This window comes from Rousettus aegyptiacus, unplaced genomic scaffold, assembly GCF_014176215.1.
Source record: "Rousettus aegyptiacus isolate mRouAeg1 unplaced genomic scaffold, mRouAeg1.p scaffold_m13_p_4, whole genome shotgun sequence".
NCBI classification, from domain to species: Eukaryota; Metazoa; Chordata; class Mammalia; order Chiroptera; family Pteropodidae; genus Rousettus; species Rousettus aegyptiacus.
In genome coordinates, this window is record NW_023416307.1 from 49,168,888 (window position 1) to 49,191,131 (window position 22,244).

The 22,244-nt window shown below is 32.0% G+C and overlaps 1 protein-coding gene across 9 annotated transcripts in view; it reads right to left on the reverse strand.

Moving 5' to 3' along the window:
- Positions 1-22,244, reverse strand: part of ACAP2 (ArfGAP with coiled-coil, ankyrin repeat and PH domains 2) — a 123,053-nt gene that overhangs the window by 5,011 nt on the left and 95,798 nt on the right. For 4 of the 9 annotated variants that reach the window (XM_016135304.2, XM_016135302.2, XM_016135303.2 and 1 more), the window contains 12 exons: positions 20,761-20,812; positions 19,436-19,536; positions 18,725-18,830; positions 15,202-15,410; positions 14,792-14,861; positions 13,343-13,434; positions 11,811-11,995; positions 10,823-10,915; positions 9,580-9,767; positions 9,054-9,163; positions 7,545-7,655; positions 5,357-5,418 (listed from right to left, as the gene is read on the reverse strand). In XM_016135304.2, coding sequence (XP_015990790.1) covers positions 5,357-5,418; positions 7,545-7,655; positions 9,054-9,163; positions 9,580-9,767; positions 10,823-10,915; positions 11,811-11,995; positions 13,343-13,434; positions 14,792-14,861; positions 15,202-15,410; positions 18,725-18,830; positions 19,436-19,536; positions 20,761-20,812 — 1,379 coding nt within the window. The other 5 variants (XM_016135307.2, XM_016135306.2, XM_016135305.2 and 2 more) reach the window with 3 other exon arrangements.

A 22,244-nucleotide genomic window follows, 5' to 3' on the forward strand; every position in this document is an offset into this window, starting at 1 on the left:
GAATGAAAAAAAATAAAAACTATACCTGAAAAAAGCACCTCAGATGCAGCCACAGAGGAAAGTTCAGAGTTAGAAAAGAGCAAAGATGCAAGTGTTTTAAAGCAATGTAAAGAAACATATTTATTAACACATGAGAAATAAAAGTCATTCTAAGTGAGGTATAGTAAACAAGGCATTCTTTAAATAAATACTTCACTTGATCAAGACCAAAAAGAAAGACCAAAAACAAATACTAGATATTTCTGATGGATGCAAGTTATTAACAAGACAAAACTGATAATCAGGTGAGAGAAAAGCCTATTTTAATATTATCTTTTAATTAAAAGGCATTTTAATTTAAATAGCATGTAAAAAATTTTAATGCTTAACTAAAACTAATGTACTTAAATCCACTGTTTACTAAATTGATGAAATGAGTAAGTCTTGAGAAAATGACTATAAAATCATAATTTCACATTTAGTTAGAAGGTTTTTGTTAACTGTAGGTCATATGAGCAAGAATGCTATGACAAAATGGGAATAAATACCAAAGACACCTGTTAAAATAGAATAATAAACACATGTATGTGTGTATATATATATATATATACAAATATGCTTGCAGAGAAGTAGATTATAGATATTGATACTATAGCAGATTGAATACTATATTTCTTGCCATGGGAAACTAAATATGTACACAAATACAGATTATTCCTCAAAGGATCTGTATAAAGAAATATCTTATTTTTAAGATCAATCATCCATCATGAATGCTTCCTATTGAACATTAGCTTTATACAGAAGCTTGGCATAGTTGTTTTCAAGATTGAGACTGTCAAACACTATTTTACATGACTATTGTTGCAACATGGTTTCATAATTATTTCCCATAATATACCTTGCATCCATCTTATTACAAACTCATTTGCTACAGTTGTTAATAGTGCAGTAAGTTTTGTCAGCTTTTGAAAAACGAGATTTTTGAGGCAATAGATGTCATACCAAAAGCTAGAGAATTAGAAAAAAGTTGGGGGAGGGGGATAAAGATCTAGTAAAAAGGTCTAACAGCATAACTTAAGATTTTCAATAAAAAAATTTTAATACTTTTAATATTTAGTCTACATAAAAATCGAGTTATTAAAATCTCTATATAGTTTTCATTTAACCCTGGAAATTTTCTCATGACCTGAATCAATCAATCTACTTTAAAAAGAAAAATTACAGTAAAAAGAGAATCTTAAAAGGTTGGCTAAAAGTAACATCTAACTCATAATATTGTTATTAAAACAATAAAAATAAAGGTTGATATGCTGGAACATCTGGTAAGACAATCCAATTATACCCATGATTTCTTAAGTTTACTCCCACATTAAAAGACAAAGTACAATCTATTCCCATTTTTAGCCATTCTAAAAGGTATAAAATAAACTGAGAAGAGACTAACATTAAATATCAATTAAGAAACCATACAAAATATTTAAAATTTTTTCTTATTCTTAGATGTTGAATTAAAATATTTAAAATATTTATTGTAAACATTATAAATATTTTTAAAATACTATTTAAACTGGAGAGTCTGGAATTTACTTTTCAAGAAAGTGTAAAGTGCAGATTATAATACAAAAATACCACACTGATTTTACCATTCAACACCAGAAGTAACTTAAAAGGCACACATTTATACATTCAAGAAATAGGAAGAAAGATCTAGCAGACACTAATGCCAAATAGTTTACAGATAGCACCAGATGAGCATTCTTAAGTATTACAACAGTACAATGGCAATATATGGCTTCTACTATTAGCAATGCATATTTTGTATAACAAGCTATGGGATTTTTTTTTTCTTTTTGTGGTTTTCCAGTTTTTCTTTTTAAATCATCTAGTACCTATTATACAAGTACATTTTAGTAGAACCATTGTACCATGCAAAAAAATTATAAGATCTTTTATTCACTGAATTAAATACTTCCTTGAAAGAAAGTGTTGGTGCTACACTAATCATTGGTTTCACTTACTGAATACATTTTAAAAGAGTTAATACAATACAGAAGGAAGTCTCACTTTCACACACACGCACACAAACTTTTTGTTAACATCCAGTTCCTAACAAAACATTAATGAATGAACTATCAATATAATATCTTTCTTAGGCCTCAAAATATGTGGTCAGAAAGTAAATATTACAATAACAGTAGTGACTAAGACATTTAATCTAGTTAACACAAATTGAACTTTGATGCGATTCTTTAAAATTTAAACGTGATTTTAATAATTTATAATTTTTCCCAAGGCAAATATAACTTGTCTACACTAGAATACTTGAACAATAACTTAGAATATGTTGCCCTGGAATGTTCATAGAAATATATTTAACAGTACTATAAATGGTAAACAACTAATGCCCCAATATTTGTAATGCTAAGTTATATCCTTTAAATTACTTAATCAAATTCTATTTCTCTTCAGAAAGTTAACTCTTCTATGTGCCTGGACATTTCTGAGTTTTTAAAATATGGACTGTTTCCACTGACAGTTTAAAATACTTTTTGATTTTTGGTGTTCTGAATCGTCACTGCAACAGCAGTTATGATGATCCCAGATTTGGCTAATTTTGCTCTCAAAGAGACGGCAGCATGTGAGAGGCCACCCCAGGTGATCCTGCCCCTTTTGAATTGATTACAACCTACTTTTATAACTGATTAAATCAGTGATCGACCTTTGCCAGCAACACAATCACATACATAACTAGTAGTGGTTCACTAAACAGTGGTATTCTCTGGCTGAGAAACTGCCAATAATCAAAAGGAATCCTAGAGCCAGAGACTGTGGAAACCACCAAACTGGTTCCAACAATTGAGAGCGGGGCATGGATTCTCACTCAGTGTGCCTCCTCTTCCCTCCCCAGTCCTCCTAAGAGTTGCAGAAACTGATAAAGAGCAATATATATTCTCTTCAGGAAATGTGTGCTCTTAACATCACCTTACAAAAAAATAGGGAGTCTGAGGTCACGATAGTAGATACAAAATTCAGAAGTGGGATTTCCTAGAAATAGGTCCATGATTCCGAAAGGTTATAGCTGAGTCTTCTAAATAGTACGGCTCTTCATTATCGAAAGATTGAAAATACTTGCATTTTTAAATTACCCAGAATTCTGAAGTTTTCTTTCTTATGCTAGGCAACAACAACAACAAAAGATTTAGATAAAATAATCAATCGAAATCTGAGAAAAATTTACAGACAGGCAAAGGGGGAGAAAAAGACCAGACCTCCTGCCTAAGCAAACACGTCTGCTCTCCAGACTCCAAAAAGAAAAGCAGCCAGAGAGCAGCTGCTGCGCTGTTTTACCACGTCACCAGGATATGTTACAAAGTTGTTCTGCTTCAATATGAGACCCTCTAAATGAATTAAAAATCTAATTATTATCAAGACGATCCTCAATTAGATCAAAATCTCATTTTATTCTGCTGATACACCATTTCCAGAATTCTGATTTATTTTTTAACCTCTAAACTGAAATTTGAGAGTGGTTGAAAAGCTTGTTTTTAAAGTTAGGCTTTTTTTCAAATTTCCATTCAAATAAACTGTAAAAATCGATTTTTCTATGGATAACTATAAAGTATATACTCATAAACTTATACATAAAATGACAATGAAAGAGACATTTGAATGCTTCTAAATGATGGCAGAAGTCCAAGCAATATGAGTGGAACGACAAGTTGCAAGAATATTGAGGCCCTGTCCTTTCAACCTTCTCAACTCCAGAGAAAAGTTGAACACTGACTGACCGTCTGACTAATCAAGTGGGTATGTAACCTCATCAGCAAACATCTTAAGGAAAGAGCGGCTGACCAAACATTTACGTTTAAAATTTCAGGGAAAAAAATCTGTTTAACTTAAAATCTTGAAGTTGACTCTTATCTTACAAATACCAGGTCATAGCCTTTGAATAATTTTTATTTTAAAGTGCTTAAACACAAAGGCTTCAAGAATGGCCTACTAATACTATCACTTAAGTATATCTGTTACAAAATTATAACTTATTTAAAATCTAACACTCAAGTTTAAAACAAATAGGTGAAATTCAGAATTAATGCTGAGATTTCACCCTTAATCAGCTCTCTGATATCTTGGTATATCATGAGTCAGTAATACTGTCTGATCCATAGGATTAAAGTGGGACACCCTAGATTAGAAGCATCTAGATGAAGTTTCTCTATTCTCAAAGCTCTATTAAATTAGACCAAACATGAGTAGCTAATACTCATGAGAAAAGAATGGCCCCTTATTGATATTAATTATATATTAATCCAGTTAAAATAAAAAAGGATGAAGCTAGTACAAAGTATAGAAATTTCAAAACATATTTAAACAGGAAGAATAGATGATATTATCAAGCCACTTTGAAAAAAATATATTAGTATTCACTGAAAAAATCAGATATATCGAATGGTCTCAATTATTTTAGTCATAAATTCCAGAAAACTTTTACTAATATGTATATGAATTTAAAACAGATAAATTAGTAATTCATATACTCAAATTCATAAAGATCTAATTATTTGTTATGTTCATCAAAGTGAGGAATCTAACAACATTTCTTCCTTTTCTTAAAAGTGAAAACCACTCAAAATGAGACGAGCTGATCCTGAGTTAGATTTCTCTCATATGAATGTCTACTTTGTCATCAGGTTCATGAAATATTGTGCAAAATACTTGCATTTATCCAACAGATATTGTACAACTGCTTGAGGCAAAGCTATAAAGTAAAATGAGACCTTTTCCCTATACCTCTTAAACTAACTTCACTGCCATTATGGACTTAACCAACTGGTAAATTTTATTTTTAAACCTTCAACTAGCTATTTTCCATACTGACTTTTTATATGCCAAATACATGGTGACTTGTTTTTTCCCTGAACACAATTTATAAGAATTCCCTGAATAACAAAAAGAAAACCATTTTGTTATATTCACTTGACAGCTAAAGAGAATTTCAAAAAGAAAAAGACTATTGTGCTGCTGTAAGTGTATATAAAGATACATTATCATTCCATTCATTTCACTGGAATGTTTGTGGAAGACATCTGTACAGCAGATAAAGAAGTCAGCAGCTAGAGTTAAATACACCAAGTAAATGTGTACTATAATAGGAATAGTTATCGATATTTAAAGGCCCAGGAGTTAGCCACCCCCAAGAATTCAGTAAGTACAGTACATACCTAACAACTCACAACTTACAAGTAAGTTATAAAAACTCTATAGTATTAAGTTAGTTTGCTAAAGAACTATGAGTCCTCCAATTGTAAACTGATAAATTCCTGAATGCATTTCTTATACTGCATTTCAGTATGGTTGTTAGTAGAATATTGACCTGGCTGTCCATAAAGACCTTCTGATTCCCGCATCTCTTCATTCATTCTTGCTAAACGTAACCTAAAATTAAACAAAAAGATTTTAGGTGAAGCTATACAATATTAATATTCATAAGCTAGTGAATTATATGAGCAGGTAAAATATGTACTGATATATTTTTTTCTTTTACCAATATTTTCCACTAAAACAAACAGGCTTTTAGTTTATCGGACCCAGCAATCTGAGATACAAAAAGAACTGTGTTTTACTTATATACAGTTCTCACAAAAGAGACAATAAAAGATTTCTAACAAGCGCATTTCAGCTCCATTTAAGCAGGATCTTTGCAGCACTTCCAGTAGCTTGCTTCCTCCAGACTCCAGAGAATTCCTGGCTTCTACAGCAACCTATCAAACTTTAATGGCAACTGCTAAAATTATTATTTCTATCGTATGGAAGCAATAGCTTGTCATAAGGTCATTCTGGTTCACCCTGAAGTGAGATAGTTCCAAACATATAAATATTATGGGTTATCTCTAAATACTGGTAATATATTTTGGTATACAAACATTATAATCATGACAGGTGACCAAGATTTTTCCCAACGTTACCATATTGATTATATACTCTTTATGCGGTTATTCATCCAGCAGCAGGAAGACATGTGGCACTGGATTAGGAAGACAAGAATTTCCTCTCATTTTTTAACTAATTGTAAGCAATATTTGAAACAAGCAAGTGTTCCACTTTGTATTACTCGTCTGTCCTTAAAGCCACCAAACATACACCACCTTCCTAAATCTCTATCACCCTCCTCTAAGATGCTCTCTCTGGCAACTACAGCATCTGACGTGGGCTTTTCCTATTTTCCAAGTACCATAAATTCCTTCCATCTCCATTTTCAACCACCGTGTGAATTAATACTAGCATCTTAATTCTCCCTTTAGTATATGGAGTTTTCAGAAAGGACACCTATTTTCAAAGAAAAATAAAACTGAAGTCTTCACACAAAGTAATATGAGAAAATTTAGATAATTTGAGAACAGATACCTTTTAGGAAGAAGGGCTATTACTATAAGAATTTCCTGGGAATCCTAGAAAACCAAGGTTTGTTTCTCTATAATATGCTTATCTATTACTATCTTTCTCTAATCTATATGGATGAACAGTTCTAAATTTTTCTACAATAACCTCTGCAGTAACAATAAGCCCTCCAATGGGGAAAGGAAGTTGAGTACAGAGAAAGTATGCTGGTTTTTGTTTTTTGTTTTTTAATTTCACAGGGATTAGGGAGGGGTAATATATGGCAAGTCAAGAATTCTCAGCAGGAGCTCAGGAGTTCAAGGCAGTCACTGGAGTTTCTCTTTGTAAGTTACTGAGATTCAATAGTGTGGATCGAACTCTCTATACTCATACAACGGGATCAACAATTCTGGCCTTCATTCAGCCCAGAATGAAAAAAATGACTTCATACAACATATGTTTGAGATTTCCTACATACTAATAATACGTGGTGAAATCACATTTCTAAATTCCAAATGTAAGAAATAACTTTAAGATGAAAATCAAATTAAGACCTCAAATTTCTTTAGCAGATCATATTAAATTGTATTCAAACATTCAAAAACAACTATTTTATCTTGAAAAATAGAGTATTCATGTGAATAACTCTTTAAAAAATAAGTACAAACAATCCCTAAGAATTATTGTGCAAAGACAATTAAACTGCAAAAGTTACTAACATCAGTGCAGGTGTCCTCCCTACTTATAATCCTCTAATTTCTGATGTAGTAGAATAATTGCCTATTATTGTATCGATCTAACCCCTGGACAAAGAAGTAAAGAATTAATTTTAAAGAAATGACTGGTTTTCTGTTCCTACTGGTCATGAAATATAACAGCAGTGGCTAAGAGCATCAGTTTTAGCGCCAGAATTCATGGTTTCAAATGCTAGCTCTACCACTTACTCAATTTTCACATTATCTGTGGCTTGGATTCCTTATAAAATGAGGTTAATAATAATAATATCAAATAAGTTCATATATGTAAAGTGCTTAATACATTTAATGAACTTAGAGAAGTACACAGCAAAAATGGTAAATAACCAGCCAAGTTTAAAGTTCACACCCAAACAGGAAACTCTGTGTTAAACCCTATACAAGTAATACATTGTATGAGAAATAATCAAGTAAAAAGAAAACACTTACAAGGTCACTATATCAGCATTGGCTGCTTCCACAGCTATACTCAAAGGGTCTTTCCCTTCTTCATCAGTGGCATGCTGATTGGCACCTCGTTTTAGGAATAAACATACCTGCCTGTTTAAGTAAACGGCATTTGTGAGATATTGCCATGAAGAAAGAAATTAGTATTTATCTTAAAAAATAAAAAAGTGTTACCTAACTTTAAAAAATAATATTTTCATTAGGAAATTCTTATTCATTCTACAAATATTTATTGAACACTTGACTCTAACAATAAAAATTTACCATAATCAGCATTTTATAGATCTTGAGATATTTTCATATTTAACCTGGTGCTATATAGCATAGTGACATGTATAAAGAATATCATACAAATATGTACACAAATTCTATAAACTTAGACAAAACAAAATCACTCAAGGTGATTATCTGGGAAAGAAGCAAGCCATGGCAGTAGTAATATCATAATATATTAATGATAATACAAAAGCAGAGTGGGAAGTAATCCTTCCACTGTACTCCACAAATATTGTAACTTGAAGAAACTGAAAAAAGTGAAAAAAAGTATATAAAAGAATGAGTAAATGGAGTCTATGAAGTAAATTGGGAAGAATTACAATTGTTTAAAAAGAAAATACAAAAGATGAGTTAAATACTATCATTTTTTAAGTATAGAAGTTTTTAAGAACTGTTTTATGAAAAGTTTTATTGAACTGAATCTCTTTGCTGATAAAAAGAAAACAAACTGTGATAAAATAGAAGATGCTATAAACAAACATTAAAAAACAGCTTCTTGTTTGTCAAGGTCATAAGAACTGAATATTCCAAGATATTTTATTAAAGAACAATCACCTATGGTGCAAACTTTTAATATAAGCTGACATTTTTACTTCATTTATACCCTTTAATAGAAAGTCCATTTTCATGGCTTTATTGTTCTATGAGTCTAAATATTGCTCCAGAAGCCACAACATCAAGAGCACAGACTAAAAATTTACTACAGAATTTGACTTTAGCTAGCTACCCTGTGGGAAAACAAAAATGTCCAAAGTTACAAAACTCTCCCAAAACATGTGTTAGTATATAATGTATGCATACATACACATATATACACACAGACTTAAGTCACCGTAACTTTAGTAACAGTTTTAAATACTGCAATTCATCTACATAAATGACAAGTTCAAAGTAACCTTTGCAATGTTTTTATCTGAAAAATAGCTTTTTTTTCTGAATGAGGTTTTTAAAATTTCAAATTCCATCATGACAATGTAACTCATAGCAAAATATGCCTTTACAAACTCTAACTAATGACCTTAACCTTACTCTAGCAAAACACTACACTTTCATTACTAGAATTCTCTTCAAGAAAAAACTTGGAACACAATCAAAGCAATGCTCAGAAATCACTACTAGCTGCTGCTTCTATTTTCCAACCCATCTCAAAGCAAAACATTTCAAAGCAATATATTCAAGCAAAATCTACTTAAATATGTAAGCACTCCAGCCTACCCTGTGTGCCCTAAAACGGTGGCATGGTGCAGTGGTCCCCGCCCTTGTACATCTCTTTGGTTCACATTAGCACCATTCTGTAGGAGAAACTCGCATGTCACCAAAGAGCCCTTAAAGGAAAGAAGAAGATAACAATGTACAAAAAAAACAAGCATATTTATATTTAAAACAGTATATTTACTTTAATAGCTTTTCTACTTCATTCTCTCCAACACAGAAAATACATCCTTAGCATTATTTCTTCCCAGGAAATACTTCTAATAGGGATTCAATTTGCAGTTTGTGATCTAGCAAAACACCATTTTCATAATCAGAATTCTCTCAAATTAAGAAAAAAAAAAATGAGATGCTCAGAAATCACTACTAGCTGCTGCTTCTATTAAAGAGATGCTCAGAAATTACTACTAGCTGCTGCTTCTATTTTCCAATCCAACTCCTAAAGCAAAAAATGCTAAAGCCATATTCCAAATAAATTGTGATTCTTTTGTTTTACTACCACTGAAAATATCAATGTACAAATCCATACCCCTAATACGGCCTGAATAAGTGGTGTTGCTTTGTTTTCCTCTGAATTAGCCCAGTTCACATCTGCACCATGAGCCAAAGCCTCAGCCATTTTAGGAAGATTTTTTTCATATGAAGCCCTATAAAGCTGGAGTCCTGGATTAAGATGTTTAGAGTCAAGTAACACAGAAGAATCTTGCCTTTCTCCCTCTGCAAAATAAACACAAAGACATCAATAAACATGAGCTCTTGATGGGGAGGGAGAGAATGGGAAGTTATTGTTGCACAGACATGGAGTTTTAGTTTTGTAAGATGGAGAGTTCTGTGGATGGAGAGTAGCGACAGCCGTTGACTCCAACAGTGTGAACAGACTTAATGCCACTGAACTGTACACTTAAAATGGGTAATGGTAAATTTTATGTTATGTGTATCTTACCATAATTTTTTAAAAAAATGAATTCTTAATTGTATCACGATGTGAAAGTTGTGACATAAGAAACCACTAATTTAACAAAATGAGCTGATGAAATATTTTCACAAAGATATTTTATTTCTAGTGACTAATCATGCCCCAAACAATCAACGTTCTTCTTTGATAAAGACAACGATTGGTATGCCAGGCCTTTGTGGTCTTCCCAGTATCCAACAAGTAGATTAATTACTCTGTTCTAGATTAAAATTAGGATTATTCCTAAAAAACTTGAATTTAAGGACTCGGAAGAGGCAGTACGAATCCTTGAAGAATGTTACTAGCAGACTACACCTTACTTTATTCCTAGGATGGTCCGATACCATCACAATTTACAGTACAAGCAATTCAAATAATTTGAAGAATGTTTACTACCCTAAGTAGCCTTTGAGACCAAAATCACTGAAATCCTGAAGGAGAGAATATAGGAGTAAAGCACAGGTCAGAAGAAAAACCTAATGGGGAGAGAGTTGCTGAACTCTTTCTTCTAACAAGAAAAGACAGCCACAAAAAAAGATAAAGAGTAATAAGACAGTTCATGTGTATTAAAAATTATCCTTAGGTATTGACAAGGCACTTTTAGCACATATCATGAGGTTTAAAAGACTGTGGAGTTATGAATTTCCAAACATAAACAGAAATAATAGCTTTTTTATATAACTGTATTACTCCTCCCTTAGCTCCTTCTAAAAGACAAACCACTTCCTTTAGAAATTACTTAATCAAGACTAGGCATTTACCACATGCATTTTTCAGCAAATAATACCAATTAACATTGAATTTGACCAAAACTCACCAGGGTCATATAAACTATTGGCTGACACCGTGGAGGGTAAAGACTCTCTTCCATCATCAGAGCTCTGCTGAATTCCACTGTCATTACTTTTGACTGTTTTAAAGAAAAACCAGCTAATGATTAAAGTCCACGCCATTAAGAAGACAATCTCCCACAAAGAGGTTTTAAAATGAGCTCTGATATGTCAGTGTAAACTCAGCCACCACCAGTAGAATACATTTAACATAATTTTAATCCTTTCGAGCACTTAGCTTATCAAAATATGAATCAATCGGAAAGCCTGAAAATACACTTATTTTCAGAGTCGTAACACATCTCATTACCCCATTATACATAAGGGGCAGTAAAGAGCTTAATTTATTGTATGACTACAAGTAATGTGTAATTCTGAGACAATGGGTAACATCTAGAGAAATGGCCACACCGCACAATGACCACTGGCACAGACTTGGAATGCTCCACAAGAGTAGTACTTACTACTACGTAGTTTTGAAGAAGTATCAAAGTAGGAGAAGAGTGAATCTAGCTCATCAGGACAGAACAGAGACTCCCGCCTGGCCTCGTCGCTATTTACAGCAACCACTGGGGACATGCAAGTTAGCAAAGCACAAAGCAGGCCGTAAGAAGGGAAAAGGGCAGGAAAAAACGTTATTGGGAAAAATTTAGAAGGAAAAAATAGGAAGGATATATTAGGTGGTTAATTAGATATTTAGGGCTTTTTGCCATGATAGAGTTATAATCCCCGTTTCCCCTTTCATTTAAAGCAGTTTTATTCCTTAGAATATACACATTACCTAGAAATGTGAATTACCAAAACACTATTTAAACTTAACTAGTATAAAGATATTGAAATCCAATTTTTCCTTACAATATGTAGAAGGAAACAGGTTTTTAGCATTTAAAAAAATCTACAATGGCTACTAATTTAGAGATTAATAAAGTGATGTCAGTTTATGAAAATATTTATATGCACGGTGAGCTGTAATACCTGAACTTAGGGAAGATGCTCTGCCTTGGTCACTTGGCCCAAGTTTAGAAATGCTCAGCCTCTTTTCTTCACAACTTTTGGAGACAATCTTTTTTTCCTGCTCAGGAGGTGATGATGATATAGAATATTTATCCACAAATTTCCTCTCCACATATTTTGCTCGGATATATGCCTCTTTCTCCTGTCTGGTATACATAAAAATGTCATGATATTCTGCTTAATCTGTGAGCATAGCTAATACTGAAAATAAGCCATTGTATATTAAATATTTCAAAGAAAGTCAGTAAATGTAATACTAGTTAAAATCAAATTTGTGACATTACACATTTTCTTTCCAAATATTTAATGAACTATAATTACATGGCCAAATGAAATATACTAATAAACTAACTGAAAAATCACGTATTAACATGGCACTTTCTTATTCTCTTAATTTCTGTGCTCATTCATTTCTATACATACTCCTTTTTGCTTTTTACAGAGTGAAAAACATTACTAAGAAAACTATAAAATTTTATAAAAATTAACTTTAATTTCATTTTTACTCCAAAAATAATGTCACATACTGAGCTGTCACTATTGATGGTCATACTTTTTCATTAGACAACTATTTTAAAACAATGTGGTATTCCTAACTTAAGAAGGAAAAAAGATGTCACTTTAAAAATTTTTGATTTATTATATAATCATAAAATGACAAGTCTGTTCTATACCTTTTCTAACTTCTATCCCTTTAAAATGCTTGGATCTTGGCTAAAATAGGATATTTTCAATGATAAAGCCATGCTTTAGCAAATAAATAATCTTATTTAAGTGATTTTGGTAAACACGGCAGTAACTTTAAAATAGTATTGATTACACATAAGGATTTAGTCAAACATAAATTCCTAACCTAGATTACAGTAAATAAAATTTAAGTGCTAAGAATAAAGAATCATAAAGACTAAAAACAACATCAATGACAAAAAAGAATTATATACCTGGAAGGCACTCTTAGCCACTTCATTCAATGAGCCTCCATATATAAAAATGGAGTATAATTTCAAACACAATTAAGTACTCTCTAATACCTTGTCACCTTTAATTCTTCAACATCAAAATGCCATGTATAAAGTCTGTGATTAACAAATATTTGCTGAACTAAGTCATACGATGTAAAATTATTCATTGTACATGGTAGAAACTTGATCCTTGGACACAATAATGAACAGATTATCTCTTTTTAAAAACTGGCCATTAACAGAACTTTGGTCTACTTTAACTGCTCAGAGCTTTTACAGTCTTAAGTTGAACCTTAATTTTTAAAATTCTCTCTCATTTGGAGATTATAACTGATTATATGATCAATAAACAACAATTATCTAATTGACATACCCAAGAAAGAGAGCCACATTAACAGAAGCAGTAATGATTTCTTCTAAACAGTTTGTCTCAGTATTACATATCAATTATAGTTAACTAAAATCATAGCTATATTCCTGATTTGGCAGGGGGTGGAGGGGGGGTGGAGAGCAACACAACTGAAATTGTACCTTTGTCCTGGTTGTGGTTTCTTTATTCCCATTTTTCCCAAATTAGCTTCATAAACTCGATTTATAACATCATTTCCCAACTCACACATAAGCTGTTTGGCAGGAAAATAGAGAATAAGCTATAAATTCCTAAAAATACTATAAAAGTCATTAAAGCGAGTATAGCTAACTAATTCCTTTGCATGTTCTATAACTGCTCATTCCACAAAGAAGTTTAAAGTTAAAACAAAATGAGATAAGGACTGAAAGCAATATCACCATTTTGCCATTCTCCACCAGAATACTGCTCCTAGAAGATTACCACTCCCACAATAAAGGGTTTCTCCTCTCCCATCTTCTACTAGTTTTCTGTGCCTCCACTATGGCTAGCTCAATGCTGTATATTACTCACAATGTCTGGCAAATTAAATTTAAAAAGAAGTCTAAGGCCAGACGGGTAAAGTTTTAAACAATTCAAAATTGAAGTAAACTATTTTCTCCTTGTATTTCATATATTATTTCAAAATATTGTTTATAAAAGTTTCAGTCGTACATTTTTAATGTATCAGTTCTGTATCAACCAAATTTTCTAAATTGAATCCACTGACTTCAGATCTACACCCAAAGTCGATGGAGAAATTAGATTTCCACCCCTCTTCCTCCATTTTCTTCATCTTTGAATTCATAACAATAGAATCTATGTAAATAGGGCTCTACCTTAGGAGCCAATTTATCATTTTCATTTAGATGTTTATACTATAATTTCACAATGCCTTTTACATTAATTGACAGGATTACCACTTTATCAGTGGATTGAAATAAAAACACAAGCACATTAAGACACAATTTTCAGGCAAAATAAATGCAGAGTATACTATAACCTTTAAACTAGATGGGGAGAATTAAAAAGAGCATACTCTTAACTGTTATGAGTTCTGTAAATCTTATCAGAAACTCAGATGTGATCTAAAATTATTTATAACATTTACAAAGATATGAATCCTTACACATGGATAAAGGATGTCTTCGTTTGATGACAACTACCCTGACGAATGTAAATTTGTACATGGTCTTATGCTAAATTAACCCAATGAAAACAACATGCTATATCTATCCATTATGGAGTTTATTATAGCAATATGTCTTATATTTTTACCAAGAACTTACATAATTATAAAAGATTAAAATTAAGGCACATAATCTAAGCTATTTTTTGAGAAAACATAAAAATGTAGGAATGCTGGTTTCCATAAAAAGTAAACTGACTTGGAGTAAAGAGTGCTACATAAAGTTAGCAATTTTTAAAACAATGAGAAAAGACCAGGTTTATCAAAATAGCCTCAGATATATTACAAGATGATTTAGTTCATTGTTAGCATTAAGAAACTTATACATTTGTAAACCAAGATTCTAAATTCCTGAATCTTTATGTGAAAATATGAAATATTTTTAGGCAAATATTTATTTTACCTTTAAAAGTTCAGGCTCCCAGGTATCTAAAGTTAAAGAACGTACTTTTGAAAAGTGAACTCCAAGACTCCTAAGTGGAGAAAAAAGACTTTGTTAATATATAAAACTATCAGTCTCTACTCTCTTTGCATACAATGCAAATTACTTTTCTCTGTTCATGAGACATTGTCTCTAATATAGCCTTTAACACACACATAAATAGGGACAGATCTTTTGATTTATCATGAATAGTGAATCGAAGTCTTCAAAAGCTCTTCACAAACCAGAATTTTATCCACATTACAAAAGCTACAAAGATATAAATGGCAGTCAAAGTAGAGTAGTGGTAAGGCCTTCTAACCAATGGAACATCAAAATTCAGTATGTGTGTTTATCCAAAAGAAGTCTGTCACCCTGGAAGGCCTACCCACCGGTGAATCCCAGAACATTCAATACACAGGGTGATGCCCAGGTTGATGCTGGCCCACCGTGGGTCTGCCAGACCACAGTCACAACAGCTGGCATTGCCAGGAATACACTGGACACGCTGCAGCGCACTTTCTCCTTTCAATAATTTATCTTTTGACTCATTTCCAGAATCCAGGCTTCCTGTGGATGGAGATGATTTCTTATCCAGTTTCTAAAAGAATTAAAAATTATTTGTTAAAAAAAGACTATAATACCATGTTGCCTACTACATGCTCCAAATAAAAGCTTCCAATCAGTAAATTGAAGGCCTAATATCAGCCTAAACTAGGCATTGTTCTAAGCATTAGAGATTTAAGAATGAAAATATATAGTTTCCTCCATTAATTGGCATTTAGTCTTGTGCAGAGAAATATATAAACATTGAGAATTATATATCTATAATTATGTATAGATAGAGATGGATATATAGGTATCTATAATCTATATATGATATCTATATCTATATATCTTTATAGATATCTGACACAATGAGTATATATACAAGATATGAGGTTAAAGAAAAAAGGGAACGCTACTTTAACATGCAAGATAAGAGACAAAGGGAATAAACATGAGAAAATTAAAACTCAAAAATAAAATGATTTTATATCAAGATTTTCCAAGGTATTCAATGAACTGCAAGCAAGTTGTTTCAACTACTGCAGTGAATAACTGGAAATGGCACGGTTTTTTACTAAAGAACACATCAATTACATTATTTTAATTACAGAGTGAATCAGCAGTGGAACACACAGTATCTAAAAGCTCATGGGCTATTAGAAAATCAGGAGAAAGGCAAAAAGTGCAGATAAGCAAAAAGCTAATTTTTACGTGCAAAGTCTATATCAACAGTGACCAAATACGAAGATGTAGTTTGGGGGTCCTAAGCAATTAAAGATATGGTCTAAAAGTATTTAGGTTTAAAAACATTTCAGTTTTGACAAGCCAGCATTTTAGTGTAGAATCATTAGAAATATAATTTGGCCTTTGCCTTGTCCTTCCTGAAAACTCAATTCAACAGCTGTTAGGTGAGGCAAGAAAAAAAGTGTGGAGATATGGTATATGGTATTCCAGAAAGGACTGAGCTGAGTGAGAATACCCTCAAATGAGAGTGACGTCACGAAGGTTGTTGTTGGATCCCAACCAGGAGACAGCCTAGCAAAGACAAAGTGAGAGCATGAGGAGGGAGGAGTATGGAGTGGGAGTGTCACGACCGTGAGGTATCAGAGCCTGAGAGGGGTGAGGGAGCAGGGGGCAATAGAGGAAGGATATTGGTTCCAAACAGGGGGACGAATCATATAAACAAACATGTCAAAAACAAATGGGAGCCAGATTTCTCACCGCTGAGAAAGGAGAATATGGAAAGGGAGAGAATTATAACAAAACTTGCTGCATTAGAATAGAAACAAAGATACCAACAGGAACACTAATGGTTTTCAACATAAATAGATATATAAAGAAATACATATGTAATTTTGTGTGTGTGTGTGTGTGTGTGTGTGTGTGTTCCTTTATCTTGGTTTCTAAAAACCATTCTCCACCAAAAGGAACCAAGTCTTTAGAGAAACTGTTGATTTTAGAGCTGGTGCAGGAAAGTACAAGATGAAACCAACTCGCCATGCTGGAAAATAAGGAAGAACTCAAAAGATGGATGGGAACATGTCAAAAGGATACAGAAGACCAGGCTCTATTGGCCAAACTTGGGAGTGATTGTGTAAAAAGCAGTTAGATCCCAAGGTCCCCTCACGAACTCCACACCATTAGGGGTCTGCTCTCACAAACACAAATAATTGAAAGTTTATTCTCTTGTAAAGTAAAACAGAGAGTCTCTGTATGGTGTTTACCTAAAAGGTGGAAGGCAGAGAATTAAATGAACACATACACAATGAATGCTGAGACCCCCAGCAATAAGCTTCCAGCCTGTCCCTTACCTCTACCCAGGTGAGTGTTCTCTAGGGAATTACATCAGCAAAGGTCCTAACTATGTTCTCAGAGCTCCCAAACAGGTTTTTAGTTCTTAATTTGTAATCATGAACAGACTACCAGACAGCCAAGGAAAGCATCTAACACAATGATTCTCAGCACTGCATACACAGAAATCACTTAGGAATCTGTTTAAAATATTGATGCCTGGGTCCCCAACTCTTGGGACTTCAGCACTGGAATTTTGTTTTAAAACTCCCTCTGTTATCATAATGTGCAGTAAAGGCTAAAAACCTCGGCTCTAAAACTGCATCCATGAAAAAACAGGTTTATGTGTATAAACATTCAGCAAGTGAAAAGGAACTCCTGGAAATTAAATATGGGCTACCAGAACTAAAATGTTCAATAGAAGATTTGGAAGATTATTAACTGAGAAAATCTCCCAGAAAGTAGAACACACACACACACACACACACACACACACACACACACACAAATAAGAAAATCATAAGATCAGTCCAGAAATTCCAGGAGGGAAAAGAAAAAAAAAAAAAAACAGGGAAATTGGAGACGAAAACTACAAAAGATTAATAATAAGAAAGACTCCAACACCAACACTGGAAGCTAGGAAAACAATGCAGTAAAAATTAATAATAATTAATTCCAACCTAAAAATTCCACACCCAACCAAACTATTAAACAAATGTGAGGATGGAATAAAGACATTTTCACACATGCACAGACTCATAAATGCCTCATTTTCAGGAAACTACTAAAGGAAGGGGTCAGTTCCATTTCTCAAGACTCACTAATGGCCTTGCTCAAGAGTTTGTAAATTTGTTGTGAAGGTGAAGCCAGACTATGACCAAGCTTATCTTCTCCAGGAAGATTTCAACTAAGAGACAATCTCAGCTTTCCTTTTTCAGTTTTTACCCAGTTTTTATTTTAAGTACCTTGCGCATTCGTTATTTTATTATTAATTAAAATAATAAAATATTTGGGGGAGAAAAACGTGTCAGAATACCTTAGAATCAATCGGGGATAATACTCAAACATAGAATTAATCACACATTGAAATAGTAACATAAAGTGATAGGTAAAGTCAGGAGAAGTAAACAAAAGAGAAATCGAATCTAGATTTTAAAAATAAAACCCACTTAAATTACTAAAAAAATCATCCGTCATAAGAAAAATATTATGGGTGAAGGGGTCAAAAGGCACAAACTTCTACTTATATAATAAATAAGTCATGGGGATGTAATGTACAGCGTGGTGACTATAGTTAATAATACCATTTGACATATTTGCAAGCTGTTGCTAAGAGAGTAAATCTTAAAAGGTCTCATCATGAGAAAAAAAATTTTTGTAACTACATATGGTGACAGATGGTAACTAGACTTATTATGGTGAGCATTTCATAGTGTATACAATTATCAAATCATTATATTGTACACCTTAAACTAACATAAAGTTATTTGTCAATGTTATAATTATACAATGTTATAACTAAAATTAAAACCTTTCAGCAATGTATCATTTGGTATTGCAATATTGTTTACTAACCTCTGATTCATCACCCTTTTCTCTATAAGCGGTAGCAATACTGGTCTGAACAGCTTTAATCCATGCCTGGCGCAGCTTTTCAGAATCTGCCTGAAGCATACAACTTCTAAAAGGAAATAACATTGTTTCTTCAGACACTAAATTAACTCTAAAAATAATAATAAGATTTACTTTTCGTCTACTTAGCTTTTTAATAATTTTCTAACAAAAAAATATTAATTTCTGTTGAAAGGTTTGATTTCATCTATCTTTAGGATAGAGTGTATTCACATGAAAAAATTAAGGTACCAATGAAATAAATTAACTATTTGGAAAGAAATCACCCATGTCTACACATTAAAAAAAAAAAAAAAACCTTTAAATTTACCATGTAAACATAACATATTTTCTATTGGGTAAAAATATAATACAACAGTTAACCAAAAAAAATTGAACTGATATATGACTTCAGTATCTATGATAGCTAAAAATATTCATGGGGCCACATAAATCTTCATGGAATTTTTAAAATATGATACTAGAGAGAAGTTATATAAATATCTGACTTATAACTATAATCATTAATTAAAGAAATGTACTTTTAAAACACCTTTTTCCTCTTTAATACATATCGCCACAAGTGAAATACAAATCTTTCTCTACTCTGGAAAGTTCTTTGAGACAAACTATAAAAATCCAAAAGCAACTCTCAAATTCTTTAGGCCCACTCACTTTGTTGGAGAGACCACCTCAAAGCAGAACCGTCGTTCTATGTCCTCACAATGTTTCACTGTGCAGAGCCTGAGGTCTTCCACTACCACAGTAGGGTTATCCTACAATAAGGAAACACACCTCCCAGATTTACCAATCTAGGTTGTAAATACTGCTACCAATAATAACATACTTAAAAATATTACTTGGAATAAACAGTCCAATTTGAAAGATTTACATTTTATCTTATTTTAGATTAGAGATAGGAATTAGCAACACAGGTAATTCTTCCCTGTTAATTTTATCGGTCTCATAAAATTGCTGTATAAGGATTAAATGAAATAGTTTAAATTTAGTCTAACATTTAGTAGGTGCTCAATAAATTTTAGATTCCTGTTTATTTTCTTTCATTTTCTTTCATATCCATATGCTCTTAATTGCCCCCTCACATATAATAAAAGCTACCTTCTTCCAAAAAAAAAAAAATCTCGAATGAGTCAACTTTTAAATAATTGAAAGAAAAATAAGAAGCCTGTATATTCTTCTTAAATACCTAAGAAAATGAGTAAGGTTTTATCATTTTCTTGTACTTAATAAAAATAATACTAAAACCAAGTTTATCAGAGTAGAAAAAACCATGAACTAATTAATTAGTTAGACTAAAGGCTTGTGTGGAAAAAACCTGTAACCATAGAACCTAGCAAGTAAATTCATATTCTGTCATCTCAAGAGTAGAGTGAATCTTTAAAATTTACAGTTGAATATATCATTCATAAAGGCTAAGTAGGTAAAAATCAAGTAATCAATTAACTAATGGTTCATTTTTTCTAATTATTTTTAATATCCTCAAGTCACATGTCCTCTCAGTATGCCTTTAAAAATTACCCTTAAAATTAAGGTTCAGGAAAACAAATATATAAGAACAGTATTAACAAATTTAAAGGTTTCTATTTAAATTACTTTAAGGTTACATTTTAATGTCATTTCTACTCTCTCTGTATTATCACCTGTGGCCTTAAGATGACATTTCTTAAAAGACATCCTTTTCTACAGCCTCAAAATAGTACTGTGGAATGGTAGTGTTATTCCTGTCACACAGCTAGATAAAGAAACATATGAAGAAAAAAAGTAGTAATGTTGGAACACAAAAAAATCCATCTCAAAGCTAGGAATTAAGAAGTCAGGATTCAAAATCACTCTGCTTTTAAGTATCAAATGTTGATACTTTCCACTTTTGAGTCCTATTATGCCCAAACATAAACTAACAAATGGTCATTTCACACACAGGAGTATTAAGAACTAGGAACTCAGTGGGTTTTCACTTAATTACTTAACAAAACACCTACCTTAAATTTTTTCTGGTAAACCAACTGATTGTTCTGTATTGAGAACCAGCGTCTAAATAAATACAAAAGAGATTTAAGTTTTCATAAATATAACTCTTTTCAGTTGTTAGAAATATTTGGGAAAACACTAGAAAATCAGTTTATAGTAATTATGTTTTGAGAAGTACATTGTTTTGTTTTGCTTTATGTAAACTGATGTCAATGAGATAACTACTAAAAGTAAAGAACAATTTTAAACAATTTTAAAACCACAGATTAGGGAAATAAAATTACTATATTTTGATTCATTTTTAGTCAGAAATTTAAATCCTAATGAAAACTTATATTTTATGTTATTACCAAATAATAATTGTTTTAAAGTAATAATTTAGTTATTTGAGGTTCCTCAAAATAACCAAAATCTTTCCCCAAAAACAATTCTTTTTATTATAAAGTAGAAATTTATATTGTAAATAAGACTATCCATTTGTACAGAGTAAAACGTTGAAATAAATGCTTTGTTTTCAACCTTCTTTTGCAGCTAATTCAGCAAGTGTTTGATTCGTTAAGCAAAACAGAAAATTAAATCGTCATTTTACAACTGCTATCAAACAGGAGATAATCACCAATTCACTTGGCCTTATTTTCATATAAAATTCTTCTAAGCAGAATAATCAAAGTTATTACTAAAAATGATTCTCTAACTGTTTATATTGTTCTGCTCATTACTGCAAATTTCTAGGTAACAACTAACTTGCAATCTTTTTTAGAAGAAAAAGCTAAGCTACATACAGCATATTTACTAATTCTAATTTATGAAAACAATAAAAGGACCTAAACATTTACAAAAAAAAAAACACAGCCAAAAGCCATTCATAAAAGGAAGCAAAAACTCTCATCAAGCATGAAAGGTAAAACAATATTTGAGTCATTATTTTAAAATTAGTTTTATGTGAGATGATTGTAAATATTAGTTATTAATCTATTAGCAGATAGAGATTCTACCTTTTCATTGATATTAATACAAAGCACTAGAAATTGTATTGAGACATAGAGAATTTCTGCTTTTAAAAATTAAGTTAATTCTCCAAAGCATCCAAACGATTGGATGCTTTTCTATTTTTAAGCTAGACAGATTGCTAGGTTTTCTTGCTACTTAAAACGGTATCACCTGTACCATTAACATAGAGATTTGTTAAAATAGCATCTAGATAAAACCAAGTGGGTTGCCTTTAAATGCCAATCGTCCAAGAGGCAGGCTAGAAAAGGAAGAACTTCTGGGTTTCTTTGCTTTGGGACACACAGTTGGTTAGAAATGTTAAAGGAAATACCTACAAACAAAGAAAATGGTGCAGCCCTGCCACATGGAATGACATGCAATGGAAACAATCTCTGATAATGACTACAGTGTTTTTTAAAAATCATTTGAGGTAGAATGAACTATATCTTAATAAAAATCTTATGTTTTATAACAGTAATCATATTATATAATTTGATGAAAAAAC